The following is a 12,298-nucleotide window of genomic DNA, read 5'->3' on the forward strand; positions in this document are numbered from 1 at the left end:
CACCCTTTGTTTGTTCACGTCTCTCTCTATTTTGTCCTTCACCTCTGCTGTTAATTTTTCCTCACCTCTCTTTACTGCTCCTTTTACTTTGTTGCATCCTTAACTGTTCAATGTTCCATCTCTTCCACGAGCCTTGACACTGTAAATATGAAAATAAACAGAAATTGAAAAAATGGCATCTCCCAAAGCAACTCCATCTACCATGGCATTAGTATGACTGCTAGAATTCCAGCTGCGTTGAGCATTTTCATTGCAAAACAAATTTGAGTTTCATCAAGATACCCATTGAGTTGTGTTATGGCTAATTGTACAATTAACTATCGGAAGGTTGTTGGGGGGAGGGGGGATGGAGATGGCAACCCCGCAATGCCTATGAATAGACAATTAGTTGTAACATCTGATTTTTGGTAATCTTTTGGGCTTGTTAATATCACTCATTTCAGCGATTTGCACACAAAAAAAATGGTCAATCCATAATTATAAAGGTTGACAAGTCAGCAGCATCTGTGCAATCCACATTTGTTATATTTTCATCTCGTAAGACCACTAAAAGAACATCCAGGTGGAATTTAATTTACATATGATGCAAGACAGCAAAACAACCCACTCGAATGGCACTCGGTAGAACGCATACCTCCGCCAGGCTGAACAGTTTGTTTTGCATCCCAATGATAGCCGGATCTGGATTCGGACCTGAACCAAAATCTAATTGGCTTGTTTTTGTCACCGAACAAACTCACCCATAACGTTTTTTAAAATATCATGATCCCTATCTCTCAATGGTGAAGAATCACAAAAAAAATTTAAAATTTATTTATCGTATCCGAATCTATATTCAAATCTTCACCAGAATCGAATAGATTTGTTCTCGTCACACACCCGACCTCTCCACCAAGTTTCGCCTGAATCCGTCCATAAATCTTTGAGATATCCTGCTACATATAATTTTTAGCCCCATCACTCAATGGTGAAGAATCACTTTAAAGATACTCTGATCTGGATCCGGATTTTAATCTTCACCAAAATCCATTCATTTAGTCCGTGTCACATACGCTACCTCTCCGCCAAATTTCGTCCGAATCCATCCACAACTTTTTGATCTCTTGTTCACAGACAGACATACAAACAGACAGACAGGGGTGAAAACAACCTCCATCCACCTTTGGTGGTGGAGGTAAAAATGGCTGCATCCTAAGCTTTGTTGGTATCGACATTAACCGACATTGATATTAAATAGGTGGGCTCATCTATTTAATATTGAGACCCATATATCGAGATAAAAAAAAATAGCAGGTTCTAAAAATACATAATGGTCACATATATATTCATACATGATGGACACATCATTGGCACGTGGTAATTCACAGCATACATCATGCACTCGATCTTTACAAATTATGGCAAATGTTTTTGTACAATAGAGAATTTGGTTGATAGAGTAAAAATGGGTTCACAGTTTTTCCCTTCGTTTACTTTATTCTTGCAGAATAGTTTCTACAGACAATAGTCGGTGTCCATTGATCGTAGGTATCAGGCAAGTGCTCGGCTGTCGAGCTCAGAAAATATTATAACTCGGTAAACAAAACTAGCTCAGTGCCCGATATTGGCACACAACATTTACAGTATTGATATCGGTAATCGGCACAGACCACTCCTAGTGAGCAAATGTTTATCTCACACAACAACTACATTGACAACAATGATCGCCTTCAATGGGTTTTAATTGGGAGAGTTTCGCAGGGAAGAATAGAAAGAAATTTATTTAAGTCCACAGTGATTTGCACAAGCTGAGGGATCCTTTGTGTATTATAGGTAAGTGAAGGTTCAAGGGGGATGGTGTGAAGTGGGGGTTGGGAGGCAAAAGGATGAGGTGAGGGGTTTGAGATGGAGGAACGATTAGGTGGATTCAGGTGAGGGAAGTTTCCCATGGGAGTTACAGGGTTTTAAAGGCAAAAAGGCCAGGTCCATGAGGACCGAGGAGTTACTGTTTGGAAGCTAAAAGGCGAGGGACCAGTGATGGGCGGTTCCAACCTCACTTCTTTTTTTCTTTTTTTTTTGTATACAGAGTCGAGGCTCGTGTAAAAGCTATTAACACATTACACACGAAAACATGCACAGACACATAAAACATACAATAATGGGAGTGGGAGACAAGAGGGGGAGAGAGAGGAAGGCATCCAAGCACAACAACAGTAGAGAACAGGGACATCGGTAGATCTGTGGAAGAGAGAGGGCGGGGGAGATGGGGGAGAGGGGAACACGGTATAAAGCAAATGAACACTATTAGGAATTTCAGGAATGAAGTCGGAGATTGAAAGAGGTGGATTGGGGTGTTTTAGCAGGGGTAGAAAGATAAAATTTTAAATGTCTACTTTTGTGTAAGCACTGCCTTTCACGGGTCTGGGGCCAATGTCGCTTCATACAATTATGCTTGCATTTCGATTCAAAGCTAATTATCATGTATCACGCATCAGCAAAAGCTCATGGGGAAAAGAGCATGTAAATTGAGCAGACGACTTTCGCGAAGTGGTGGTGCAGTTTTAATCTCGAGTGAAGCACATTCCACTCGGTTGTGGAAGAGGTAACAAAAGATGCATGCGGACCGCATCGTGAGAAGCAACAATGCTGCTGGAAATTAGGTGATTTTTAGTACAAAATGACCACAGGAACGGCTTTAGGTCATGTCATCATGACTTCATGTCACTTTCGTTTGATACATATTTCAGGCTTCAGCCATCACCAGATCAGCTGTAATTTGAATACGCTGGTAAATTTGGCCAGTCCGATAAAGATCTGCACCAGCTCAGGTTTGCAACCAAAAACACAAGCATATTAGCCTTGTCTGGGTTGAGCTGCGCTCACTTGGAGCTGATGATTTGTCCTGCCTTGCTGAAGAGTTGCTCAGAAGGTGAGATCGCTTGGTTGCAAAGGTATTCTTCTTTTTCAAATCGCTATTCTTATTTTCAAATCGTATTCAAATCGCTATTCTTTGTAAGTTCAGCCAGCAGGGGGAATAACCTTCCCCATGATGAGAATGGTTATTTTATTTCCAACCACAACTTATATTGAAGCGATTTCGTTTTAAAGCGAGATCAGTATTGGTAATTGGCACGAGCCGATATCGGTATCGCTATCGATCGCAGTGTCGGTAATCAGCACTGGCTGAAACACACCTGATTCAAAGAAAATAACCAATTGCTTTAAAATAGTTACAAGGAAAAAGGAAAACGAGGTTGCACGTGTACTGAGGGTTAAAAGTTAAAACCTACTGTACCTACTTCCTGGAATGCATTGACGGCATACGTCATTCCACTGTTAGTGTTACAGGCATAGTCGAGCACATCAAAGCTTTTAAAATGATGTATTTAAGGATTGTAAACACGTTTCTTCAATTTGTTGGTGACATACTGAATTTTAGCGGATAATCCGAGTTTTTTTTTATAATATCGATTTGTTTCGGTATACTGGTATATTCAAATTCCCAATACCAGTATATCGATATGAAAAATTATACCGCTACAACCGGTATATCGATATATATCGCCGGACCATGCTGCGTACACATCAAAATTATTAATGTAGATGGCACCAAGGCACTACCACACCAATGGAACAAATGTGTATCTGCAGTAAGGGAATAGCTTGAAAAATTGTTTACATTTCATCAACCTCCCCATACCTTTTAACCGTAAAAAATAAAAAGTGCATGTCAACCTTAAACTACCCTCGTATACAAACAATAACACTCACCATGCAGTGCAATTGCTTCTCGGAAGGGCTGGAGGTCTGTATCATCTGTGTTGCCAGCGTCCGACTGGGCAATACGTGGCGCCGGTGTAAGGGCAGCGAGCCGCCCACCTGTCCGACCACCTCTAGCATGTGTTTGGTGTAAAGGAGGAGGGGACTTTCCACAAAGGAAGCTAATAAGATCTTCTCTGCGGATTGTACGACGTCGCTTTTTGACCCAGGCAAGGACGTCACAAGTCCTCCGTTGATTGCCCAATTGAATGCCATGGTCATAGCTCCGTCGATGTACTTCAGCCCCATCTAGGAGCCAGCCGGTCATGAAAAAAATGAACAGTGAAAAAAGAAATCAGCAATAAATAGGTCGTTACAATTCCTTCGCAAAGTGAAGAATGTCAAATGCAGAAATTTATTGACACAAAGTGCTGAAAATGACTTTTTTCTTTTTAAATTTAAAATACGTTTCAACATTCAATTTAACTGAAAGTCTACCTATAGATTGCACGATCTCACAGTATATATCTTCAGGAGACAAACCAGGAAAGAAAATTTGAAGAAAACCTCACCAATTTCAAAAAGAGACAAAAGGCAGCACCACACCGGCAAAACTGTGTGGCAATATAACATACTTCTACATCATATCAGATACGATTCAAATATGAACAGGTAGGATGGCTAAGGTAAAATGTACAGGTACCAAATACCAATTTATATTTACGTTGGAGGCCTTACAGGATGGATCTCTAAAACAGAAGGAGCTGGAGGGTTCATATATCTAATACACAAGTAACTACCTTACATCAAACAGTCTTGAGAAAAAGGACATAGGAAGGGTCTTTTCAACTCTTGCTTTGCGTTTCCAAGCACGAGCTCCCATATTTGTCTGAATCTCGCTGTTATGAGATTCCGTACAATTGATCAAATTCAGAGCCAAAGTACAGCACTGCCAAACTGCAGATTTGTGTCCCGATTTGTGTTCTTGTGTTCAAAATATATAATTCAATTGAAATCAAGTAGTTCCTTTATCACTGAATGAACATCTGTCACAGACAAAACCAGTTGCTTAAAACCCCGCTTTGCGCTACGTGTGCGGGGTAATGAAAAACATTTTGTTTTTAAATGCAAAAGTATGTGGGGATACAACAAACAACAACAACAGGCAGAAGGCTAGGACATACAATGTAGAGATGGTCACAAGAAATTATGTGAAACTATCTCGACATCTATCTTTGAATAATGGCCGTTAGCAAACTCGTGTGTTGAAACACACCATGGGCATGACGAGTCGGTCTTGCTTAATTTGTTGACAAGTTATTGTCACCAAAAATGTATATCATTCAAATGACACCACGAGATTGTGGAAACGGGCAATGCAAACACTGGGTCGTTCTGTAGCATTCTTTAAATTGCAATTTTGCTTTAAAAATAAAAATAACGAGATGGCCCATTGCAGCTTAGGCCTGTAAACCTACTCCCTTGAATTTAACTACTCAGCATCTACACCCATTCACCTCTACCCCCATCGCACGTTTCCCTCAATCCCTTCATCCACTCCCAACTTATTCTTCCTTTCCCACCGCCTTCTTTACACCTTCACATACTTCCACTCAATCCAATCACTCATTTCCCTCAATCCCTTCACATCCACTCCCAACTTATTCTTCCTTTCCCACCGCCTTCTTTACACCTTCACATACTTCCACTCAATCCAATCACTCATTTCCCTCATTCCCCATCCACTCCCAACTTATTCTTCCTTTCCCACCGCCTTCTTTACACCTTCACATACTTCCACTCAATCCAATCACTCATTTCCCTCAATCCCTTCATCCACTCCCAACTTATTCTTCCTTTCCCACCACCTTCTTTACACCTTCACATACTTCCACTCAATCCAATCACTCATTTCCCTCATTCCCTTCATCCACTCCCAACTTATTCTTCCTTTCCCACCACCTTCTTTACACCTTCACATACTTCCACTCAATCCAATCACTCATTTCCCTCAATCCCTTCATCCACTCCCAACTTATTCTTTCTTTCCCACCGCCTTCTTTACACCTTCACATACTTCCACTCAATCCAATCACTCATTTCCCTCAATCCCTTCATCCACTCCCACTTATATCCCTTCTCTCACTACCTTTTCTATCCTTTCACCCATGAACAAAAGCTGCAATAATAAGCTAATTCAGTTCAGCAGTGCAGGAGTACATACAAGTTAAGCAAACACCTCAAATTATCATGATAATTTGCAATGACTATGTTTTTCGTGCAGAGAAGACATTTTATTACATTATGACTTGTAATAGCCACTACCAACAGGATCTACACGACACACACATTATTCAGCCTTGACAACTCGGGATAATTAAATACAAAGTCCTCCTTAATCTCTTCTGTATAATTTGAAGGACAGTTCTCCTCTGTGCCACAAGCGCAATTCATTCAACAGGCCACGCCTTCCCCTTTCTCCCAGCATCACAAGCACCGCCCATTAGCCAAGCGCCGCCATTTTGTTCGCTTCACATAGCTCTGACGCCCCATTTCCCCATCCCACGAGCTTGTGTTCCACTTCTTCTTCGTTGTCGCCTTCATCGAAGAGGCACACAAACGTGTCTGCCAGTCAGATGTTGACGAAGAGGATTCTGCAGTGGCCCGAGTGGCCCCGTCCCAGACTCTGCAACCTCCAATTGGAGTGTTGAACACTGAATAGGCTCCAATTGGAGCGCTGAATAGACTCCAATTGGAGCGCTGAATAGACTCCAATTGGAGCGCCGAATAGACTCCAATTGGAGCGCCGAATAGACTCCAATTGGAGCGCCGAATAGACTCCAATTGGAGCGCCGAATAGACTCCAATTGGAGCGCCGAATAGACTCCAATTGGAGCGCCGAATAGACTCCAATTGGAGCGCCGAATAGACTCCAATTGGAGCGCCGAATAGACTCCAATTGGAGCGCCGAATAGACTCCAATTGGAGCGCCGAATAGACTCCAATTGGAGCGCCGAATAGACTCCAATTGGAGCGCCGAATAGACTCCAATTGGAGCGCCGAATAGACTCCAATTGGAGCGCCGAATAGACTCCAATTGGAGCGCCGAATAGACTCCAAATGGAGCGCCGAATAGACTCCAATTGGAGCGCCGAATAGACTCCAATTTGAGCGCCGAATAGACTCCAATTGGAGCGCCGAATAGACTCCAATTGGAGCGCCGAATAGACTCCAATTGGAGCGCCGAATAGACTCCAATTGGAGCGCCGAATAGACTCCAATTGGAGCGCCGAATAGACTCCAATTGGAGCGCCGAATAGACTCCAATTGGAGCGCCGAATAGACTCCAATTGGAGCGCCGAATAGACTCCAATTGGAGCGCCGAATAGACTCCAATTGGAGCGCCGAATAGACTCCAATTGGAGCGCCGAATAGACTCCAGAGCGCTGAATAGACCAATTAGAGCGCTGAATATGGAATTGGAGCGCTGAATAGACTCCAAATGGAGCGCTGAATAGACTCCAATTGGAGCGCTGAAAAGGGAATTGGAGCGCTGAATAGGCTCTAATTGGAGCATTGAATAGGGAATTGGAGCGCTGAACACTGAATAGACTCCAAATGGAGCGCTGAATAGGGAATTGGAGCGCTGAATAGGGAATTGGAGCGCTGAATAGGGAATTGGAGCGCTAAATAGGCTCCAATTGGAGCACTGAATAGGGAATTGGAGCACTGAACACTGAATAGACTCCAATGGGAGCGCTGAATAGACTCCAATGGGAGCGCTGAATAGACTCCAATGGGAGCGCTGAATAGACTCCAATGGGAGCGCTGAATAGACTCCAATGGGAGCGCTGAATAGGCTGAACAATTCAACTGTGCGGAGTTTAAGCTTGAATTATGATATGGTATTCTGTATTATCTTACAAAGATCGATGTAGAGTTTAAATTGCATAATTTTAAATGTACTGGCATCACAGCCTTGTTAGAATTTTATTTTATTTTAGATTTAAAATAAAAATTCATTTTTGCTTGCGTTCCATGAACCAGCCTTGCTGATCGGCGCAACAATTTAGAGGGGAAGAATGAATGAATGATCGTTTTTAAGGCCATTTTCCCCGCTAGAGCGGGGGTTAGCCTTGCGGGCCCCATGAGCTCATGGTTCCCTGTTTAAGGCAATGTTTTTATGGCCGGATGCCCTTCCTGACGCCAACCCTTAGTCGCCTGTTACGATGCGCAGGGATATGGTGTACCTATTCTAAACCGGGGTACACACCGGGATCATTCATCCCAGCAAGCTGGTACTCAATTTGCCGACCTCGGAAGAATGACAAGCTGAGTCAACCCCCCCTGGCGTTAATTCAGCGATCGACCGGGATTCAAACCCAGGATCCTAGGATCCCAAGCCGGCACCCTAACCGCTAAGCCAACACCAGGCATTAATCGGGGAAGGGGGAAGGGGAAATTTACAGGGGAAGGTTCGACATTAATCTTGTGCAGACTAAAGGAATCATGAGACAACACTAACCAATAGATACATAATTGTATAATCACTCGTGATGCCCGATCAAAAATAAATGATAAAATAATTACGTAAGAAATCAAACGACCCCACTCCCCACATCATATCCCATCAATAATCTTCTTCCCTACTCCTCCTCGTACGGAGAGTTTGCAATAATCTCTGTGAAACAGGCTTTTTTCTTCAACAGAAAATACTAACAATATTAACCTAAGATCCCTACCTATATAGGTGAAAAGAGATAATTGGTCAGGTTCACTCTGTTTTTTCGTTCAAAATTTTTGGAGATGAACAAAACTATACATTTTTGGAATATTCAGAGAATGAGGAATCCAAAAATTAGTGTTGGCATTTGCGTGGACACCTTTGCGAAAATGACACTCAGGACAGTGATGAAGATCTGTAAAAGCATATTCCTGAACGGTATAGACCAGGTAGATCCTGTGCATAGGACTTATAGTTCAATCTGATACTAACAAGGCTGCTTTCTTGCTTTATAAACCCATACCTATAACTTCAAAGGACTTGCAATATCATGTATTAGCAGAAGTACCCGGCATTGCCGGGCGGGGGAAGAGGAGGGGAGGGGGAGGGGGAAGAGGAGAGGAGGGGGAAGAGGAGGGGGAAGAGGAGGGGAAGGGGAGGGGGAAGAGGAGGGGAAGGGGAGGGGGAAGAGGAGGGGAAGGGGAGGGGGAGGGGAGGGGGAGGGGGAAGAGGAGGGGAAGGGGAGGGGGAAGAGGAGGGGAAGGGGAGGGGGAAGAGGAGGGGAAGGGGAGGGGGAAGAGGAGGGGGAAGGGGAGGGGGAAGAGGAGGGGGAAGAGGAGGGGAAGGGAGGGGGAAGGGGAGGGGGAAGAGGAGGGGAAGGGGAGGGGGAAGAGGAGGGGAAGGGGAGGGGGAAGAGGAGGGGAAGGGGAGGGGGAAGAGGAGGGGAAGAGGAGGGGAAGGGGAGGGGGAAGAGGAGGGGAAGGGGAGGGGGAAGAGGAGGGGAAGGGGAGGGGGAAGAGGAGGGGAAGGGGAGGGGGAAGAGGAGGGGGAAGAGGAGGGGGAAGGGGGAAGAGGAGGGGAAGGGGGAAGAGGAGGGGAAGGGGAGGGGAGGGGAGGGGAGAGGGGAGGGGATGGGAGGGGGGAAGCGGAGGGGAGGGGGGAAGAGGAGGGGAGGGGGGAAGAGGAGGGGAGGGGGGAAGAGGAGGGGAGGGGGGGAAGAGGAGGGGAGGGGGGAGGAAGAGGAGGGGAGGGGGGAAGAGGAGGGGAGGGGGGGGGAAGAGGAGGGGAGGGGGGGAAGAGGAGGGGGAGGGGGGAAGAGGAGGAGGGGAGGGGGAAGAGGAGGAGGGGAGGGGGAAGAGGAGGAGGGGGAGGGGGAAGAGGAGGAGGGGAGGGGGAAGAGGAGGGAGGGGAGGGGGAAGAGGAGGAGGGGAGGGGGAAGAGGAGGAGGGGAGGGGGAAGAGGAGGAGGGGAGGGGGAAGAGGAGGAGGGGAGGGGGAAGAGGAGGGGGAGGGGGAAGAGGAGGGGAAGGGGAGGGGGAAGAGGAGGGGGAAGGGGAGGGGGAAGAGGAGGGGGAAGAGGAGGGGAAGGGGGAGGGGGAAGAGGAGGGGAAGGGGAGGGGGAAGAGGAGGGGAAGGGGAGGGGGAAGAGGAGGGGAAGGGGAGGGGGAGGGGAGGGGGAAGAGGAGGGGAAGGGGAGGGGGAAGAGGAGGGGGAAGAGGAGGGGGAAGGGGGAAGAGGAGGGGGAAGGGGGGAAGAGGAGGGGAAGGGGAGGGGAGGGGAGGGGAGAGGGGAGGGGATGGGAGGGGGGGAAGCGGAGGGGAGGGGGGGAAGAGGAGGGGAGGGGGGAAGAGGAGGGGAGGGGGGAAGAGGAGGGGAGGGGGGGGAAGAGGAGGGGAGGGGGGAAGAGGAGGGAGGGGGGAAGAGGAGGGGAGGGGGGAAGAGGAGGGGAGGGGGGAAGAGGAGGGGAGGGGGGAAGAGGAGGGGAGGGGGGAAGAGGAGAGGGAGGGGGGAAGAGGAGGAGGGGAGGGGGAAGAGGAGGAGGGGAGGGGGAAGAGGAGGAGGGGAGGGGGAAGAGGAGGAGGGGAGGGGGAAGAGGAGGAGGGGGGAGGGGGGAAGAGGAGGAGGGGAGGGGGAAGAGGAGGAGGGGAGGGGGAAGAGGAGGAGGGGAGGGGGAAGAGGAGGAGGGGAGGGGGAAGAGGAGGAGGGGAGGGGGAAGAGGAGGGGAAGGGGAGGGGGGAAGGGGAGGGGGAAGAGGAGGGGGAAGGGGAGGGGAAGGGGAGGGGGAAGGGAGAGGAGGGGGAAGAGGAGGGGAAGGGGAGGGGGAAGAGGAGGGGAAGGGGAGGGGGAAGAGGAGGGAAGGGGAGGGGGAAGAGGAGGGGAAGGGGAGGGGGAAGAGGAGGGGGAAGGGGAGGGGGAAGAGGAGGGGGAAGAGGAGGGGAAGGGGAGGGGGAAGAGGAGGGGAAGGGGAGGGGGAAGAGGAGGGGAAGGGGAGGGGGAAGAGGAGGGGAAGGGGAGGGGGAGGGGAGGGGGAGGGGGAAGAGGAGGGGAAGGGGAGGGGGAAGAGGAGGGGAAGGGGAGGGGGAAGAGGAGGGGAAGGGGAGGGGGAAGAGGAGGGGGGAAGGGGAGGGGGAAGAGGAGGGGGAAGAGGAGGGGAAGGGGAGGGGGAAGGGGAGGGGGAAGAGGAGGGGAAGGGGAGGGGGAAGAGGAGGGGAAGGGGAGGGGGAAGAGAGGAGGGGAAGGGGAGAGGGGGAGGGGAAGAGGAGGGAAGAGGAGGGGAAGGGGAGGGGGAAGAGGAGGGGAAGGGGAGGGGGAAGAGGAGGGGAAGGGGAGGGGGGAAGAGGAGGGGAAGGGGAGGGGGAAGAGGAGGGGGAAGAGGAGGGGGAAGAGGAGGGGGAAGAGGAGGGGAAGGGGGAAGAGGAGGGGAAGGGGAGGGGAGGGGAGGGGAGAGGGGAGGGGATGGGGAGGGGGGAAGCGGAGGGGAGGGGGAAGAGGAGGGGAGGGGGGGAAGAGGAGGGGAGGGGGGAAGAGGAGGGGAGGGGGGGAAGAGGAGGGGAGGGGGGAAGAGGAGGGGAGGGGGGGAAGAGGAGGGGAGGGGGGAAGAGGAGGGGAGGGGGGAAGAGGAGGGGAGGGGGGAAGAGGAGGGGAGGGGGGAAGAGGAGGGGGAGGGGGGAAGAGGAGGGGAGGGGGGGAAGAGGAGGGGAGGGGGGAAGAGGAGGAGGGGAGGGGGAAGAGGAGGAGGGGAGGGGGAAGAGGAGGAGGGGAGGGGGAAGAGGAGGAGGGGAGGGGGAAGAGGAGGAGGGGAGGGGGAAGAGGAGGAGGGGAGGGGGAAGAGGAGGAGGGGAGGGGGAAGAGGAGGAGGGGAGGGGGAAGAGGAGGAGGGGGAGGGGGAAGAGGAGGAGGGGAGGGGGAAGAGGAGGAGGGGAGGGGGAAGAGGAGGAGGGGAGGGGGAAGAGGAGGAGGGGAGGGGGAAGAGGAGGAGGGGAGGGGGAAGAGGAGGAGGGGAGGGGGAAGAGGAGGAGGGGAGGGGGAAGAGGAGGAGGGGAGGGGGAAGAGGAGGAGGGGAGGGGGAAGAGGAGGAGAGGAGGGGGAAGAGGAGGAGGGGAGGGGGAAGAGGAGGGGAGGGGGAAGAGGAGGGGAGGGGGAAGAGGAGGGGAGGGGAAATGAGCATTCCTCCTCTTCCCCCTCCCCTCCTCTTCCCCCCCTCCCCTCCTCCTTCCCCCCTCCCCCTCCTCTTCCCCTCCTCTTCCCCCTCCCCCTCCTCCCCCCCCATTCCCCTCCCCTCCTCTTCCCCCTCCCCTCCTCCTCCTCCTCCTCCTCCTCCTCCTCCTCCCCCTTAACACCAGGGGGGGTTGACTCAGCCTGTCATCCTACCGAGGTCGGCAAATTGAGTACCAGTTCACTGGTAATTCCCTGTGTGCCGCAAGAGGCGCCGAACAGGGTTGGCGGCACGAACCCGGAAGTCGGAACTCATTGTCGTCAAATAAATGTAGCATGTATGTTTCACTCTCTGTCACATGCCGTTGGTCCCATGTCAATCGGATGAATAGTCAGGTTCAGT

The 12,298-nt window shown here is 50.1% G+C and overlaps 1 protein-coding gene across 2 annotated transcripts in view; it reads right to left on the reverse strand.

The window, feature by feature from the left end:
* The window catches only part of HAPSTR1 (HUWE1 associated protein modifying stress responses), a 70,753-nt gene that overhangs the window by 20,684 nt on the left and 37,771 nt on the right, over nt 1-12,298 (reverse strand). The window contains exons 3-4 of one of the 2 annotated variants that reach the window (XM_068127512.2): nt 3,751-4,047; nt 1,952-2,217 (exon numbers count right to left, since the gene is read on the reverse strand). In XM_068127512.2, the coding sequence (XP_067983613.2) occupies nt 2,033-2,217; nt 3,751-4,047 (482 nt within the window). In that variant the 3' untranslated portion in view covers nt 1,952-2,032. Of the gene's footprint in view, nt 1-1,951; nt 2,218-3,750; nt 4,048-12,298 lie in introns of those variants that run through there. The other variant, XM_068127511.2, reaches the window with a different exon arrangement.

Source organism: Myxine glutinosa, chromosome 10 (assembly GCF_964187855.1).
Source record: "Myxine glutinosa chromosome 10, kmMyxGlut1.1, whole genome shotgun sequence".
In the NCBI taxonomy this organism is placed as follows: Eukaryota; Metazoa; Chordata; class Myxini; order Myxiniformes; family Myxinidae; genus Myxine; species Myxine glutinosa.